Source organism: Equus caballus, chromosome 10 (genome assembly GCF_041296265.1).
Source record: "Equus caballus isolate H_3958 breed thoroughbred chromosome 10, TB-T2T, whole genome shotgun sequence".
In the NCBI taxonomy this organism is placed as follows: Eukaryota; Metazoa; Chordata; class Mammalia; order Perissodactyla; family Equidae; genus Equus; species Equus caballus.
In genome coordinates this window covers 45092193-45110715 of record NC_091693.1, presented here as the reverse complement: position 1 = coordinate 45110715, position 18523 = coordinate 45092193, and the positions used below count along the sequence as shown (strand labels likewise).

The following is an 18523-nucleotide window of genomic DNA, read 5'->3' as shown; positions in this document are numbered from 1 at the left end:
ATATATTGTACCACTCCCTTCTAGCCTGTATAGTTTCTGCTGAAAAGTCAGCTCATAGTCTTATGGGAGTTCCCTTGTACATAACTTCTTGTATTTCTCTTAGAGCTTTTAAGATTCTCTCTCATCTTTAAGTCTTGATGTTTTCATTATAATGTGTCCTGGTGTGGGCCTCTTTGGGTTTATCTTGTTTGGTACTCTCCGTTCTTCCTGTATCTGGATGTCTGTTTCCTTCCCCAGGTTAGAGGAGTTTTCAGCTGTTATTTCTTCAAATAAGTTCTCTCTCTTCCCTTTGTCTCTGTCTTCTCTCTCTGGGAAACTATAATGCAAATGTTAGATAGCTTGATGTTGTCCCTGTCCTTAACCTGTCCTTGCTTTTTTTAAAATTCTTTTTCTTTTTTCTGTTCAGCTTGGGTGATTTCCTCTTCTCTGTCATCCAGATTGCTGATCCGTTCTGTGTCATCTATTCTACTGTTGATTCCCTCTAGTGAATTTTTCATTACAATTATTGTATTCTTCACCTCTGATTGGTTCTTTTTTATATTTTCTAACTCTTTGTTGAAGTTTTCACTGCGTTCATCTATTCCTCTCCTGAGTTCAGTGAGCTCTCTGTGTGACCGTTACTTTGTATTCTTTATCAGGTAAATTATCTTTGTTTCATTTAGTTCTTTTTCTGAAGATTTTCCCTGTTGTTTTATTTGAAACATATTCCTCTGTCTCCTCATTTTGCCTACTTCTCTGTGCTTATTTACATGTATTAGGTGGATCAGCTGTGTCTCCTGATCTTGGAAATGTAACCTTATGTAGGACATGTCTTATGGGGCCCAGCAGCGTGCTCCCCTCTCTTCATCCATGCCGAGTGCTCCAGGAGTGTCCCCTGTGTGGCTGTGTGTGTCCTTCTGTTGTGGTGGGCATGCAGGTAGGTGAGGCTGGGCTCCAAGCCAGCTGGTTGCAAGGCCCAGCCACATGAAGCTGCTGCAGGCATGCTATTGGCTGGGGCAGGCCCCAGTGTGGCTGGTTTCAAAGCTTGATGGCACACAACTGCTGTGGGTTTGCTAGTGAGTGGGTCAGGCACCCAGTGTGGCTGGTTGCAGGGGCAGCAGCACATGACTTCTGCTAGCTCACTGGTGGGCAGGGCAAGCCCCCAGTGCGGCTGGCTGTGCATTCCAGCAGTGCACAAGTGCCTCAGGCACATTGGTGAGTGGGGAAGACGCCCAAGAAGGTGGCATGTGACCGTTTCAGTTGCACTGGTGGGCAGGGCAGGTCCCCTGTGTGACTGGTTGTGAAGCCTGGCAGTGCGAGACTGCTGTAGGCTCACTGGGGGCTGCCTGTGCTGCCCGGCTACACACAACTGTCTGGGTGCACTAGTGGGTGGGGCAGGCTCCTGCACTAAGAGGCAAGAGGGAGAATTCTAAAATGGCAACTGCCAGTGTTGGCATCAGTGTGGCTGAACTACGTCACAAAAATGGCAGCTGCTAGTCCCTAGACGAGGGTCCAAGACACCTCTTGCTTCTCCAGGAGGTGCTCCAAGCTTAACAAGTGAGTCTCTTTTACCAATGGACTATGCACTTTTCTATCTGGTGTTTTTGTGCTGGTTTCCGGATTGAGTGAGGCTGTGCACGGGCCCTTTAAGAGCAAGTTTGCTTTTCCTAAAGTTCTATAATTTTCCTGGGTGTATTTCCTATTGGTTTTCAAAGCCAGGTGTTTTGGGGTCTCCTCTCTTCTGTGCTGAACTCAGGGCTGGGGTGCCTAATGAAGAGCTGGAATCCCCAAAGCTCCGTACCTCTGAGATGGCTCGACTGTGATCACCGGGGCTAGGTGTGGGTTTTCTCAGCAAGACTGTATCTCTGCCTCTTCCACCCCTGCGGTGTTCCTTGTTGTGGAGGTCCTTTTCATCCTCTTTCCAGACCTCCCTCAGAGGACATTATTCCACATATAATTGTAGATTTGTTGCATCCATGGGAGGAGGCAAGCTTAGGATCCTCCTCTGTCACCAGCTTCCAAACTCCTCAAGAAGCAGTTCTTAAGAAGCACGAGAACACTCTTCCATGCTATACGCCAGGCCCAGCACAAAGGGAGCAGGCACAACATCTACCTCCCAGTTTCTCCCTGGAAGGGGTTTAACGACATACTCTCCCAGCTGCTGCCTGAGGGTCCAGCTTCTAATCAGACTGCATCGGCGCTGACCATGATCCTGACCTTTGGGACACAGACAGCTCTTAACACACCCTCAACTCCTGGTAGCCACTAAGAACAAGGAAGGTTGCTTGGACAATCATAAAAGTTTGAGAGACAACTAGGAGCTCAGGCTGGGCTGAATGACAAGGTTCATCTCCTACACGGGACAACTCTGTAAGACTGGGAGAGGTTGCTATTTTATCTAGTGCACAGAAATCGACACAGAGAATCAAGGAAAATGAAGAAAAAGAGGAATAAGTTCCAAACAAATAAACAAGATGAATCTCCACAAAGAGATCTTAACTAAATAGAGATAAGTGATTTACCTGATAGAAAGGCATAAACATGGGGGGGGGGGGGTAAGCGCCTTGACATCAGTCTTGGCAATCAATGATTTTTTGGATTTGACACCAAAAGTAAAGGCAACAAAAGCAAAAATAAACAAGTGGGACTACACCAAACTAAAAAGCTTCTGCACAGCAAAATAAACCATCAACAAAATGAAAAGGCAACTTATGGAATGGGAAAAATATTTTCAAATCATATATCTGATAAGGGGTTAGTATCCAAAATATACAAGGAACTCATACAACTCAATAGCAAAAAAAAAAAAAAACCGTAATTAAAAAATGGGCAAAGGACCTGAATAGATATTTTTCCAGGGAAGACAGACAAATGGCCAACAGGTATGTGTAAAGATGCACAATATCACTCATCATCAGGGAAATGCAAACCAAACCCACAATGAGATATCCCCTCACACCTGTTAGAATGGCTTTATCAAAAAGACAAGAGATAACAAATGCTGGTAAGGATGTGGAGAAAAGGAAACCCTTGTGTACTATTGGTGTGAATGTAAACTGGTACAGACAGTATGGAAAATAGTACGGAGGTTCCTCAAGAAATTAAAAGTAGAACTACCATATGATCCAGCTATTCCCAATTCTGGAAATATATCCGAAGTAAATGAAACCATTATCTTGAAGAGATATCTATAGTCCCATGTTCATTGCAGCATTATTTACAATAGCCAAGACATGGAAACAACCTAAGTGTCCATCAATGGATGAACGGATCAAGAAAATATGAAAGCCATATATATAGTGGGATATTATTCAGCCCTTAAGAAGAGGGAAATCCTGCCATTTATGACAACCTGTATGAACCTGGGGGGCATTATGCTAAGTGAAATAAGCCAGACAGAGAAAGACAAATACTGCATGTATCACTTATATGTGGAATCTAATAAAAACACAAACCAACACATAGAAACAGGGTAGAAAAGTGGTTGCCAGGGGCTAGTGGTGAGGGAAATAGGGAAAGTTTGGTCAAAGGGTACAAACTTTCAGTTATAAGATGAATAAGGTCTGAGGATCTAACATATAACGTGCTGAGTATAGTTGATAACACTGTATTGTATAAATGAAATTTGCAGCAGAGTACAACTTAAACATTCTTACCAAAAAAAATAAAATAAAGGGAAATATCTGAGATAATGGATTGTTCTCTCAAAGTGGGGAATCCTTTCACGATGTAAACATCTATCAAATCATCACTTTGTACATTTTAAATATATTCCAATTTTATTTGTCCATTACACCTCAATAAAGCTGAAAGAAAATAGACAGTCCTCCTTGCAAGGGAGCAGAAAGTGGGTGTGAGGGATCCTGAACGCCAAGACACGTCAGAGTGGCAGCGGCCAGGAAATACTACAGGAGTGAAAGCACTTCCTTTGCCACATTTGCATCTCCATTCTAATCTCCTTCATATTTCCTATTAATCTGAATCAGTTAAGAACCTAAAATTTTTGTAGTGCTGCGGATGTTCATTCTGAAACAACCAAACATCTCTGGAGTATTTACAGGTAACACGACAGGACAAGGGAGGGGGCAGCAGCTCCCGTTTATTACGTCAACTCTACTTAAGAAAACAAAGATGCCTCAATGTTGGCTGGTCAGCATTCAGTTACGACTGGAGTTGAACAGAACTTTTCACAGGATGCTATTTCCTTGCTTTGTGCTGGATCATTTATCACTCCAATAACATGAAACACAATTCATGCCTATAACACTGAGTTAGGAATGATCGCAGGCTATTCTCGTCCGTTTTTATGAACACACAGATCGACTGTTCTCCACGGCTCCAGAAAACCAACGAAGCTGAAAGAATGCCATTGACCAAGTGTTACAAAAAAAGGTTCTTCAAATAAGAGTGCCAGATTTTATTTTGCACAAATTTTTGATAATCCAAATTTTCAAACAGTTTGGAAGAGCTGGAATCGTTAATGCTTTAAGAAAATACTGCAATTTGAGAATGACATTGATTCATATTTCCCCACTAAGGGAATCTTTCGAGTTCTTCATCGCTCAGAATCACCAAGGCCCTCTTGTAACGCCATCCCTGAGTAATCAGCCTATGTTTTGTTGTCTGGGGCTTGAGGGGGTAGAGGACAGTGTTCTGTGAAAAAGATAGAATGTTCAGGAAAAGTAATCACTGGGGATTTCACAGGTTTAGGCAAATGCATATTATGCTCACAATGGGGAATTGTATAAGACTTACATTTATGAGCCTTCAGTCCTTCAAAGGAAACTGGTCCGATCTCATAATACTCATATTCCCAGGTGTAATCAGAATTAGATGCGGATTGCTGGGACGTTCTGTTAGAAATTAACCTCTGGGCAGACATCTCCACCCTGCACAAACGGAGAAAGGCAAGTGCAGAACCGTTAATTCATCCAGGATGGCACAGGGACTCTCATTGCTCTTGACCACATTCAGGAGTCGAGCAGGCAAAGTCCTCAGGGAGGTCTTATCAACCAAGTCAGGGAGGGGCCCTCACTGGCTGTCTGCACTTCCTACCATGTGGCCATTATTTCCTTTTCTCTCTCCACTAGACTAGAATGTATTTGAAATCAGACACCATGTCTTCTTTTCCTGTTGTCCCCAGAACTTAACCCAGTGCCTACCACATAATCAACTTTCAATAACTGATGGAAGAAGGAAGGGAGACAACACATCACAAAGCCTGAGCTTACAACTTCAGCCTCACCACCAATAACTGCATGAGTATGTAAGGAGCCTAGAGAGAATAAATAAAATCAGTGTCAGAAGTGAACTAGCTCAGTATCTACCTATTGAGCACCTACAATGCAACAATAAAGACATGCAACCTTAGTCTAATGAAATGGGGTGGAAAAAAGAGAAATGAGCAACAAAAATCATATAATACGAGAAGATCCTCAATGGAAGTCCAAATCTGGCCCAGTTTGCTCCTGAAATTTGTCCTATTTTCAGGATGTCTCAAATATATTCTTTGTGATGATTTTAGATTAAAAAACTCTGACTTCTGGGGCCAGCCTGGTGACATACTGGTTAAGTTCACACGCTCCGCTTTGGCGGTCCAAGTTTTGCAGGTTCAGATCCCAGGCGTGGACCTAGCACTGCTCATCAAGCCACGCTGTGGCGGCATCTTACATAAAATGGAGGAAGATTGGCACAGATATCAGCTCAGCAACAATCTTCCTCAAGCAAAAAAAAGAGGAAGACTGGCAACAGATGTAGGTCAGAGCCAATCTTCCTCACACAAACACACACACACAACTCTGGCTTCTTTGAGAGAAGAGGTTGCACTGAGCAGCATGGATGCAAAAGGTGACAAGTCAATAGAGCCAGTATTCAACACTGAGCATCTACTGTATGCAAGACACTGTACATTGTGGGACAAAGGAGCTGCTTGAGAGACAGCCCCAGACCTTCCCTTACAATGGAGAAAGAATACAAATTGACAAATAACAGTAATATACGGGGAAACTTGAAAGAAATACCAACCAAAACCAAGAATCACTGAGCAGTCACCACCACTGGGTCCCACCTGCCAAGAGCTTTCTGAAGTTCCCCCTCTCCCACTCCCCCACAGGTTAGTATCACTCAGCACACAGAGCACAACCCCCAGGGAAACTGAGGCAAAAATCACTACCACCCCCTCTGCCCCAAAGCATGAGTCTCACCTTTCCCTCTTCCCTTCTCCCCCACCCCCAGCCCTGGACCCCGCAGAAACAGATCCAAACCCTTTCGCATCATGTTGTTTAAAAGATGGTGTGCTCTGATCCAGAGATGCATGCCAGTATCAGAACTGGACTGTGACTCTGAGTGCCCCGCCAGACCAAGCATTCCTCCAAATGAAAGCAACAGTTCTCACATGGGAAAGAAAGCTACACAAATTTTAAGGAAAGCTGACCTTTAAGTAAGTTTTCAGCTACCGTTCTAACACCAGCACTAAAATAACATAAAACCATTACCATGGTATCACCTTTGGCGTTTCTAGTGTTTGAACAAGAGATTATTTCCTCAAGAGATTATTTCCTTCAATGATGAAATAAATTTCCTCAGGAAATGAAAATTAACAACGCCAACCCAAGAAGCACTATCCTCACTCATGAGCCCTTCTCCAGAAGAAAAGAATTGTGTGGGAGAGAAGTAGCTCTTCCGTTAGAGGGTTTAGAGATAATGGTAGATTAGGATAAACGTAGGTTCTGTTTGAGAATGGTAAGAATTTCACACCATGCAGGAAGAAAAGGCGCTGGATCTGAAGTTGGAAGACCAGGGTCTTCGCCTTTGCTCTGCCTCCAGTTGCTATGTGGCCAGGCAAGACACTCATCTCTCCAGCCACACTTTCCTCATCTGCAGCAGTGATCATCCTGACTGGCTGAGGATGCTGCTATCAGGAAACAATTCTGGCTATGGTCACTAGTAGCCACCATCATTACCCACTTGGCCCACTTCTCCAGCCTCCTACCTGGTTTTTCTGCTTCTACTCTTATTAACCTATTGTGATCCATCCTCCACACATCGGCCAACGATCTTTTTAAAAGACAAATTGCCCTTGTTACTCCTTTGCTTAATACTTTTAGGTTTCCCATTACTCTAAGGACAAAGTCCAAAATCCTTAACATGTCCTACAAGGTCGTGACTTGGGCCGTGCTCTTTCCTCTTCTCTGCCTCGTACCCCATCTACGGGCACTTGCATTTCTTGCAGTTCCTCAAATACTTAATGCTCTCTGTGACCTGCACACGTGCTGGTCACCCCCCAGGAGGGTTCCTCCCAACAACCCCACCCTCACCCACTCCTCTTTCCCTGCCTTCTCCCGTCATCTACAGCGGAGTTGGCAAATCCGGCCCACCGCCTGATTTTGAACACCCTGCAAGTGAAGAATGTTTTTACATTTTTTAATAGTTGAAAACAATCAAAAGGATGGTATTTCATATGACATGAGGAAATTATATGAAATTCCAGTATCAGAGTCCATAAATAAAGTCTTATTGGAACACAGCCACCCTTGTTTGTTTTGTATTTTTATGGCTTCTCTGGTGTTAGAACAACAAAGCTGAGCAGCTGCAACAGAGATAGTACGGTCCAAAAAGCATAAAATATTTACTTTCTGTTATTTTACAGAAAGTTTGCCAACACCTCCAGAGCCATGGGAAAAAAATGATCTAAATGAAGATGATAACAGTACTTATTTTCACGGAGTTGCTGTAAGGATTAAATGTGATGTTGCATGAAATGTGAGGAGCCAGGACCCAGGTTAAGATCAGTAACCAGCAGCCAGCACTACTATTACAAGCTAAGAAATCTGAGTCTGGGATGGAAAAGCCCAGGCTTGTTCTTCAGACATCACCAACTCCCCTAACAGCCAATTCCTATCAAATTCACCATGTGGTTCATTGATCTACGTGCTCTAGACAAATGACTAAAATAACAATAAAAAAATAACTCAAAAGACATTTGTTTAGATGGTTTAAAAATTATAATAAGAAACACATATATCGTGGGACTCAAGCTGCTCCATCAAGTGATAAATATGGCAATAATCTCTCTTTTTTTAAGGAAAATAAGACAAAGTCTGATTAGATCCTATTATTTTTATCGGAAATCAGCATTACAACCAATGTAATAAGCAGAGCAGAGAGAGGCTCTAGGCTTCATCTTGCACCAAAATGGATAACAGAAAAACAGCACAAGTCCATAAAACAATGAAGAAGATAAAGATGGGAGAGTGTTTTGCATTCTCTGCCTGAGCAGCACTCCCACAGCTATGCTGTGCCCCATGTCGGCATGCAGTGGTGACCCCCGTCTGTGGCTGCCCAGGCCCACAGGACTGCAGGTCTTCTCGCTACTCTCTCAGGCCAGAAAGAAGCATTCCCACCACCCTCACTGGCCCGGCCAGGAACAGCAAATAAAATCTATCTGTAAAGGAGTTAGGTATGAAGAAATATCAACCCCTCACTTACCATAGAGAATGTTTTTTCATTCCTTCTTTTTCACTCCCTTACACTATTTCTGTTCATCTATATGAACTATTTGGAGACGGATGGAGACCAAAAGGGAATGAAAGTCATGCATGCACAGCTCCTGACAGTGGAAAGACCATCCTTTAGGAGAAGAGGAAAGCCCTGAGAAACACCTGGAGACAAGAGTGAGTGATAACAGAGCCAGCCTAGCCGAGGTTCTCCGGGGAAGCAGAATGAAATGCTGGACGGCCTCTCCCGGAGCAGAAACCATCTTAGCAGCCTGCAATAAAAGGCTTCTGTTTTCACTGGCTATCTCCTCTCACCTCTTGAATCCCAAAGATAGGTCTGGAGGACAGAACCTCTGGCCTCTCCTTTCAAGCAGTCACCTAGCACCCTTGGAAAACTCCATGAGGCCATATATTTTCCTCCAAGTTTCAAATTAATCAGCTTGGGCCATCAAATGCACAAGGACCAAGAACAACCAAAAGGCTGTAGAAAGCATTTTGTATAACACCCATAATTGAAGCCCAGGGTTGCCTTTCTGAGCTTTGCAGAAGCAGAGCTGGCACCGTTTCGCCATTTAGAAACTGCCAGCATGTCTGGGTGGCAGCCCCCAGAGTCTGATATTCTCACCACAGCGAGGAATGTCTGGGCCATAACACACAGGGAGGGAGAGCCGGTCTGGCACCAGGGCTTCCTCATAGTAGGGATGAGGAGGGCTGCGGAAAAGCAGGCAGCTGCTCGCTCCTGAGCACAGCAGACAGGAAATGCAGAGCTGGGGGAACAGCTGCCTTCTGCGCCTCCGCTGCTCCTGAGCATCTCTGGGGAGATTTTCTCAATGTCGGATTTCTTCATAATGTTAGCATCATTAAAAATAACTTGTTCCAGAGGAAATATATCCTAAACAAGCTTCCTGGAACAGCGCAGAGAGACTAATTGCTCTTTTGAGCAGTTGAAAGCACCCTTGCCAACAAAAAAGAGAATGCAAAACTATGCCTACACCTCAAAGCCACACGCGGAAAGGCAGCTTATTTTTTCCAGGTGTACATGAGGCAGGTTAAGCCAGCTTACGAGGCTGGGGGTGGGAGGGAAGACCTCAACCCCAAATAGAGAAAGCGTGATTAGCTGGCCCCAGACACTGTCACGTCTGCCTAAACATCACCCCTTCTCCCATCCATGTTCCCAACACTTTCATCCTTTCTGCTGGCTGTTCAATCCTCCTCCAACCCAGCTTCCCACGCACTCCTGGGAACCCTCTTTCCTTCTTAAAGACAAGTCAAGAATTCTCTCCACCTCCTGGAATTTGGGGAGCTGTACGGGACATGGAACCTTCTGTGCAGTGAATAAAGGCTCTTCATCAATATCCTCGGTGGGTTATGATGGGTACACATTCCAAGGGGGCTGTTTCCTCGGAATTGGACAATCTTTCTTTCCAGGTTAAGGGGCAAACATCAGCAGATGAGTTTTCTAAGTGACCAGCAACTCAGGCACAGGACCAGCACATTAAGATCCAAAAGATGCCCACAGATCCTGAAAAATGAGCATGCAGACACATACACATGCACACAACCGACAGCACAGCCAGAAAGGCACTCCAAGAAGCTGCCAGCAGACGCCACAGATCCAAAGACCCAGGGTGACCAGCCTCTATGCAGAAAGAAGACCTAAGGACCCATTTAGATTTGAGATCAAAATTCCCAATTGCAGGCATTCTGTCACCTCTCTCTTTAATCCTGTAACTTCAAAAGTGGGCATGCCACCCGGGACACCAACCTCTGTTCTGGCCTAGGCCATAAAGGTCTCATTAGCTACCTGCTCTTATGTCTTTCTTCCTCCTATTCCTTGGAACAACTGTCCCCAGCACACCACAGAGAAGTCACCCTCTTGACCCATCACCCAATCTCTCTCCAGCAAAGGCATCTGAGAAACCAAAGGTAAAGTCTGGCCGGGCCGTGCTCTCGAGTCTCAGGAGCCCAAGGTCGGAATTTCTGAACCACAGCATTAGAAGCTTAATTCCCTCATTGCAAAGAGGGGTGCCCAGCACTCAAACCACAACTGATGGTGCACCCAGCTTACCAGCATCTAGGTGGGCAGGAGCACACAGAAATCAAATGAGATACTGCATAATTATGAGTCAGGCTTATGGTGGGACCAGCTAGCTGGATATTCCTAAAGCACTTCTGGAGGCAACAAATCCAGCAAGGAATCATGCTTGACCATCTAAAATCAGATCTTCACCGTGCACCACAGTACAGACTATGAGAGGACTGCACGGACCAAACCTCTAGGGCCTTCTCTTTCCTCCGCTCTCTCTTCCCCAAGTACTAACCAGACAGGGGCCTCCTCTGCTTTGCTCACTGCTATATTTCCAGCAATGTGCACGAGGCCTGGCTCATAGCAGACACACAATAAATACTTGTTGAATCAGTTTCTCATAATGTGGAGAAGCACAAAATTATCTTGTTTCACTCTCTTTCTCAACCCTGAACCTGGGAGCAGAGTTCTCCCATTCTAACAGAGACTTCAACTGAAGATTGAGAAGAATATCATGCCCACACAGGGAAAAAACACCCCAAAAGGAAGTTATAAAACCTCTGCTGGAGAGGATTTCCCAAGAGATGAAGCATGGCTCCAAGATATGTGTTGGGGGGCCCCTGGCCGCCACACTGCAGCCCCAACTCTGCAGATGTAGGAAGTTGGGTTTTCATGGTCCTCCGGGGGTGAGGAAGCCCTGATGAGCTGAGTCACGCTGACCAAGCATAGAAGAATGATTTATAGCCAGATCATCAATTTGTTGAATTACAATGAGGAATAAAATGTCCAAGCAGATCAGAGCACATGTTTTACACGGTCTGGGGAACAAAATTTAAGATCAGAAGATTAGCTGGTGAATGCGGACTTAGGGCAAAGGAGTTATGTAACACGATAAAACAGAGCTCTACTCCTCTACCCCGCTACGCATGTGTCAGGATGCTGTGCTGTTTGTCTTGTACCCCAATACGAACGCCCTGTTGCGGGCACAAAGTGAGGCTGCTCCCATGGTAGAGTTGGGGTCCTCACCACAGAAATGTCATAGGGTTAACTCCTGTCTCTTTCTGGACCTTGCTTTTCTTGGTCTGGACTTCAACAATTTCTAGGGATGTTGAGGACACCGGTAGAATCTCAAGTTGATCACCCCAGCACAGTTAGGTTTTCTCGGTCCCATTGCTGTCTATTTATTTTTGCTCTATTCTTGAGCCTTCAGTAAAAGTATGTTTAAAAGTACTAGAGTCAAAGAACCAACTCTCAAAAAGCAGTGCATCATGAGATACCATTGCACATCCAGTGGATGATTATTATAAAAAAGCAAACAAAACAACAAGCATTAGCAAGGATGTAGAGAAATTGGAACCCTTGTGTACTGCTGGTGGGAATGTAAACTGATGTAGCTGCTGTAATTATAAGACAGTATAGCAGTTCCTCAAAAATTTAAGCACGTACTACCTTATGATTCCACCTCTGGGTGTACACCCAAAAGAACTGAAGGCAGGGACTCCAACAGGTATGTACACTAAGGTCCATAGCAGCATTATTGACAATAGCCAAAGAGTGGAAGCAATTCAAATGTACACTAGCAGACGAATGAATAAACCAAATGTAGTAGGCACATGCAACGGAATATTATTAGCCTTCAAAAGGAAGGAGATTCTGACACTTGTTACAACATGGATGAACCTTCAAAACATTATACTAAGTGAAATAAGCCAGACACACAAAGACAAATAGTGCATGATTCCTCTCATATGATGTACTTGAGTAGTCAAATTCATAGAGACAGAAAGTAGAATGATGGCTGCCAAGGGCTGGGAGAATGAGGGAATGGGGGTTATTGTTTAAGGGATACAGAGTTTCACTTTGGGATGATAAAAAAGTTCTGGAGATGGATAGTGGTGATGGTTGCACAACAATGTGAATGTACTTAATGTCACTGCATTGTACACTTAATGCTTTTTTTTTTTACAGGGAAAGATTCACCCTAACAACTGTTGCCAATCTTCCTCTTTTTCTTTTCTCCCCAAAGCCCCAGTGCATGGTTGGACATCCTAGTTGTAAGTCTTTCTAGTTCTTCTATGTGAGCCACCGCCATAGCATGGCAACTGACAGACGGGTGGTTTGGTTCCGTGACCCGGAAATGTACCTGGGCCACCAAAGTGGTAATAGTGCCAAACTTTAACCACTAGTTCATCAGGGCTGGCCCTGTGTTGTACACTTAAAAATGGCAAATTTTATGTTATGTATATTTTATCAAAATAAAAAATAATTCTAAAAAGTTTTTAAAGTAAAAATAATAAAAATCAGCACTTCCCGACCAATGTCCTTGGTGGGGAGTGGGCGTCGTGGAGGGTAATTGAGAGCTCCTCAAAGCAAAAGACTACCCCACGGGACAAAAGATGGTGCTGGGACACGCAGGCACCCTCCCCACGTGGGGCCTTCCTCATGGCCAGTCTTCAAGGACCCAGCCCCTGTGGTGATTCCTTGCCACATAAAAAGAATACTCTGTGTATGCTGTGAGGAACCACCCTTCTCTACGCCAGGGAGAAGCTTGAAGAATACTGTTCTGTGCCAGCCACGGTCCTTTCACCCTGACTAGTCCTGGAAACACACTGACTGTGTCCCAAACTCTCCTTTGGATAAGCTCCACCTTCCGTTGTCCCTGTCATTAGCCCAGCTCATTTCAGCATAAGTCCATTACAAGGCATCAGTCCAAAGCTTCCAGGGCCTTCTCATGGATTCCATTTAAAGTCACTTGCTTCCCAATGACAAAGAGGAAGTGCCTTAATCTCACAGAACTGGCTCCAGTCTCTGGGGAGTGTTTTTTGGAGACCAGGGAGATCTCATGGACCTGGAAAATAGGGTTGCTGACATTTTTATTTTACCAAGTAAAGGAAATTTTAAAAAATAACTACCATTAACAATTATCATTTCATAGACAAAAGGTCATATTAAACACCCTCCAATCAGTCATGAAATAATCTCCAAGAAAGGAGAGGGGCAGCCTGACATCAATCTATTCCCAGCAAGCAGATACTTCCGTGCAGGTCTGCATTATGTTACCTCTGCCCACTGCCTTCACATACTAGCCACTGAAATGGCTTAAATATTCACTCCTCTGAAAGCAAAGGAAAAGGACTGAAAGAAATGTACATGGTGAAATTCCCTTCCAGATCTAAGATTCTGTAACTTAATAAATACTAGGTTGCTTTCCAGTTGCATCACAAACTCAATAGTGTATGTCTATTTGTAAAAATCGTGTGTGTGCATGTGTATGTTTGTTGTTATTCTTATATCTTGTCAAGTTGGCTCCAACTCCCGACCTATGAGTGAGTGATATCCACAATGTGTGTGTGTATCTCTATAGTGAAATACAGATATGGTGCTGTTATGGGCTGAACTGTGTCCCCGCAACATGCATATATTGAAGCCCAAGCCCCCAGTACCTCAGAATGTGGCTGTATTTGGAGACAGGGCCTTGAAAGAGGTGATTAAGGCGAAATGAGGTCATATGGGTGGGCCCTAATCCAATCTGACTAGTGTCCTTATAAGAAGAGGAGACGAGGACACACAGAGAGACCTCAGGGGCACCTGTGCACAGAGGAACGACCATGTGAAGAGGCAGCAAGAGGACGGCCATCTGCAAGCCAAGGAGAGAGGCCTGGAACAGATTCCTCCCTCACAGCCTCAGAGGAGACCAACCCTGCCGACACCCTGACCTTCGACTTCCAGTCTCCAGACCATGAGAAAATGCATTTCTGTCGTTTAAGCCACCCCGGCTTTGGTATTTTGTTATGGCAGCCCTCGCAAACTAACTCAGCTGCTGAAATTAATTTTTACAAACCAGTGTTCTCTTTGAGGAATTAATTAAATAAACTGTCCTAGAAAGGCCATTAAAAATGACCTACTATACCAACCACTCCTATCGTCACTAACCCACAAATATATTTTTGGAAAGAAAACCATTTTCCAAATGCCATTAATCTATCCCACCAAACGCCATCTTCAACAAATAGATTTATTACGTTCTTATCAACATGTCCTTCAGGGAGGAAGAACACTAGTTTTGAACATGCTAAAATTAGTATGAGTCAATTCAGCCCAACAAGGATATTCGAACACTGTGATTCAACTATAAGAGATTGAGTGGGGTCTGAAAGGTCAAGGCCTGTACCCTCAAAGAATTCAGGCTTGTATTTGGAATCATGTTCTCCCCTGCTGAACTTTACCCTCTCAAACACACACACACACACACACACACACACACACACACACACAGGTTAGGGAGCAACAAGAGCCTGATGACACAAACAGACAACAGGTGCAACAGGGTCATGAAGAAAAGGATGGCTCATAATGGCACAGAAACCTGGGAGAGGCCCTCAAAGATGGTCCTCTGAGCCTTTGCCTGCTCCATTCCACCTGCCAGCCCGGTCTGCCATTCCTCTCTCTCCTTTCCTGCCTACCTCTGCGAGCAGAGCTCAGTTACCACCTCCCCCACGGAGTCCTGTCCAGCGATTTCAGCCCACGAGGACTTTCTCTTTTTTCTCAAATCCCATCGCCTGATCACTGGAATCTCTCATTTGAATAAGAAGACAGCACAAACCAGACTCCCTAAGGATCAGACTGCCTCTCACTGGACCCTCACACTGATTCATCCAGCTGCTGTTAGAAAACATCAACTCACCGCCCGGTGAATTTCCATTTTAACGGTACTAGGAAAACAACGCCCTGTCCATTTTAATTAGTGGAGTGTTGAAACACTGGGCACAGTGAGACTAAGGAGAAAGAGACTGGCCTTTCTTAAAACACCTTGAGGATGATTTGGCAAACGAGCCTGCTTTGTATTTATTGCTCCTGGTATCTGTCTCGGGTAGCACACACCATTCTTTACAGCCCTGAGCCGAACCATTCTTTTCACAAACAAGCAAGGAGAAGGACGGGGTATTTCAATCTCTGTTCCACAGAAAAGGAAATTTAAACTAACACAGCGGTTTATTTAAGAGCTCGAGACAGAGCTGCGGGAAAGCTGCACTTTCTAATGATCATCTTGTCCTCTCAGGTCTGGATTTCTTAAACCAGGGTGTGTGGCTTCTAGTTCCTCCGCCTAGCCCACCCACTGCCACCTTAGGACAGTCCCTGATCACAAGCAAACGAGAGCTCCGTGGAGGAGGGCAGCTAAGGCTCCAGGCACCCCGGGGCCTCCTCAACATGCAGGGAGGGCCCGGCCAGAAGAGAGCCAGAGGGGGCCTTGTAAAGCGAGGGGCAGAAAGTAGGTCCCCCCTGTGCTTGCCTAGGACTGACGAGGCCAAATAGCCACCAAAGTCTTGGGCCCACCTGGCTCATCTTCCTGGAGCAGCAATTGTAAGAAAAGACCTGGAGGATTTACTTTTTTTATATCAAATAACTACAGATCTGGTACAGAGTAAACTGCAAATATTAAACGAATGGTCAAGATAAACATATACTTGCTTCTGGCAGCCGTGGCCTCTGCTTTGGTCTCCCACAGCTATGGGTTAACTCTCCTCTCTGACCGAGGTAAACTAGGGGAAATTTTAAAGAGGAACTGGTAGGAATATAGTAGGTTTACATGATAGAGTTTCTGGAACTTGAGATCTTCATCTTTAGTTTCTTTCCTTTTTTTTTTTTTTTTTTACGCAAGATAGAATTATATTTTCTGGGACGATTCACGCGAAGGTTTGGAGAAAAACAGGTGATGTTTACAACCACATATCCTCATTCATCCCCTAATTTTCCTTCTTGATCAACCAGGCAACTTCGGAGCCAACCGGTCAGAAGCAGCTCCCTGGGCCGCCCACCTTCGGCGTTAGCTGTTTTTGCTGTCACCAGGGATGAGGAAAATGAATGACAAACACACCTCTGAAGAGAATAAGAATTTGAAGTTTGTAAATTATTTTCACTTAAAGGGTTATAAAATTTACTAATGTTCTCTAGTCAGGCAAAAATGCCACAGACTTGAGCAACAATTAAACCCAGACTTTAACCTCCACAATTTTAGCATCTCATAAAGAGATTCTCACCTTCCACTTTCTACCTTCCCACCTCAGCAGCACCATCACGGATTAAAAAGAATCACATTTGCGCGGAGGGAGAAGCAAAGATGTATTCTTCTCTCTTTCCAATGGGACCATGCACTGCTTATACTCCAGTCAAGAAAAAAAATAACCACTTTGACTCTGAAATAAGCCAGAAACAACATGGCCACTCTGCCCTGAAGTTGGTCCCCAAAATAACAAAACCTTGAACACATCTCATAAGCCTGGCCTCCCTAAGAAAAGATCAGTTTTTTCCCTCTTTGCTAGTGGATGTCTGAAGATAAGTCATGGCTTTGGGGAATATGACAACCGTGTGAGAAAGCCGTTCTCCACTATGAACAACGGACTAACGTACACTTGAGAACTCTGGTCACTTTATGGGGTGTTTCCCTGCAAGTATTTATTACATGTTCATCTGATGAGCCAGTCTTCTGAAGCCCAACGCCCTTGGACTCGGGGCAAGTAAACATTTTCTTTCCTTTTCTAAATGCTGCTACCCCCGAGTCTTCCTTTGCCTGAAGTATGTGTAACATCAAGCAAGCAGGCTGCTAATCTGGAATATTTCAACCCAAGCACATATAACCCATGTCCTGAGCCAGCACAACTGGGGGACTCCGTCAAATGCCAATCTTATTTTTCTCGTCCACTGCCTCTTAAAATGCATCCAGTGAGGCCATCTTCCCTGGCCTCAGACGAACACCTGAGCAGATCCCATGGCTTTTCTGCTGAAGTAACCATTTCAAAGTCCCTAAAGAATTAAAATGCCCAGCCTGGAAATAAAGAAACTCCAACCTAGTTACACCATCAAATCTGTCGCCCCATCCCAGCCGGCCCCTGCCGTGAGCTGGTCTCCTGCACGGACTTGGGGATGGTTGGCCTCTTTTCTCCTCCTCCACCTCATGCCCAGCCGCTGGTCAGTTTCTCACCTCTCCAAGATCAAAGCAGGAGGACGAGGGCGAGACAGTATTGACTATCTTCAAACACTCTCCTTGTGGGTGCTTCCGTGACACTCATTCTCCCTCATCTGACTGCTCACTCCTACCTTAGCCTCTGAATTTCTGGAAACTCTAGCTGCTGGGCTGAACTTAGAGCAGCTCCAGGCCAGCCCTCTCTCCCACGTGGCCCCACTGGTCCCCAGGAAATCCTCAGGCATCCTTTGCCCCGACGAACTCTGGGAAGGCAGGTGATGCTGTTGCCCCGGCCACCACGTGAGCCGCAAATGCAGGAAACACATGTACAGCTCACCGAGTGGTCCCATGAAAGCCCCCTCACTAGCCTCAGGATGAAGGAATTGATGACAGACCTCGCCGAAGAAACCTCTCTAATAAAACCTCCCCTCTCAATCCTCATATTCTTGAAGGGGCCAGTGGGGTTTGTGAGTTATGGAAAAGTTCTCAAATATCTCCCTTGAAATTTCTACCTGGTAGTCTAGCACCTTCCTGTGGAATTTCACATAACTTGAATGTGTGCCTCAGTAAATTTAGTGCCCTATTTACACATACACACACATAAATGCTCACGACAGATGATTAATTTCCAATTATTTTTACTCATATATCTAATAAAATTGAGGAATTTGAGCATTGACAGGGGCACTCAGGGAAATAAATTCAACAGATCCCTCACCCGGTGGGGAATCTTCTCCCCAATCCTGACGGGAGGTCACCCAGCACTGGCTTGACCTGCCACCAGGAACAAACCTACTTCCTCTTCCTCAGACATCTCAGGACTGGCCTCCTTACCGGCCGCGGTTAAACCCTCATTGCTCCTCACATGGTCGGGTGTTCAGACTCTCCTCAGCCAGGTCACCTCCCTCTGGATACCCTGAAGTTGGGCCTTGTCCTCTATACAGGGGCCGCCAGACTTGAGGCTGAGTACAGTGGACCCTGGGCTCCTGTGATGGAAACGCCACAGGGTGGGGGCAGACGGCAGTGGTTAAGGGCCCAGGTTCTAATCCCAGTTCTACTTAC

General features: G+C 45.0%; 1 protein-coding gene across 8 annotated transcripts in view; it reads right to left on the bottom strand.

The window, feature by feature from the left end:
- Positions 1 to 18523, bottom strand: part of MRAP2 (melanocortin 2 receptor accessory protein 2) — a 45135-nt gene that overhangs the window by 22070 nt on the left and 4542 nt on the right. For 6 of the 8 annotated variants that reach the window (XM_070225271.1, XM_023650756.2, XM_070225270.1 and 3 more), the window contains one exon: positions 4735 to 4868. The exons of 1 other annotated variant lie outside the window; for it this stretch is intronic. In XM_070225271.1, the coding sequence (XP_070081372.1) occupies positions 4735 to 4861 (127 nt within the window). In that variant the 5' untranslated portion in view covers positions 4862 to 4868. Of the gene's footprint in view, positions 1 to 4734; positions 4869 to 8466; positions 8734 to 18523 lie in introns of those variants that run through there. One more of the 8 variants, XM_070225268.1, reaches the window with a different exon arrangement.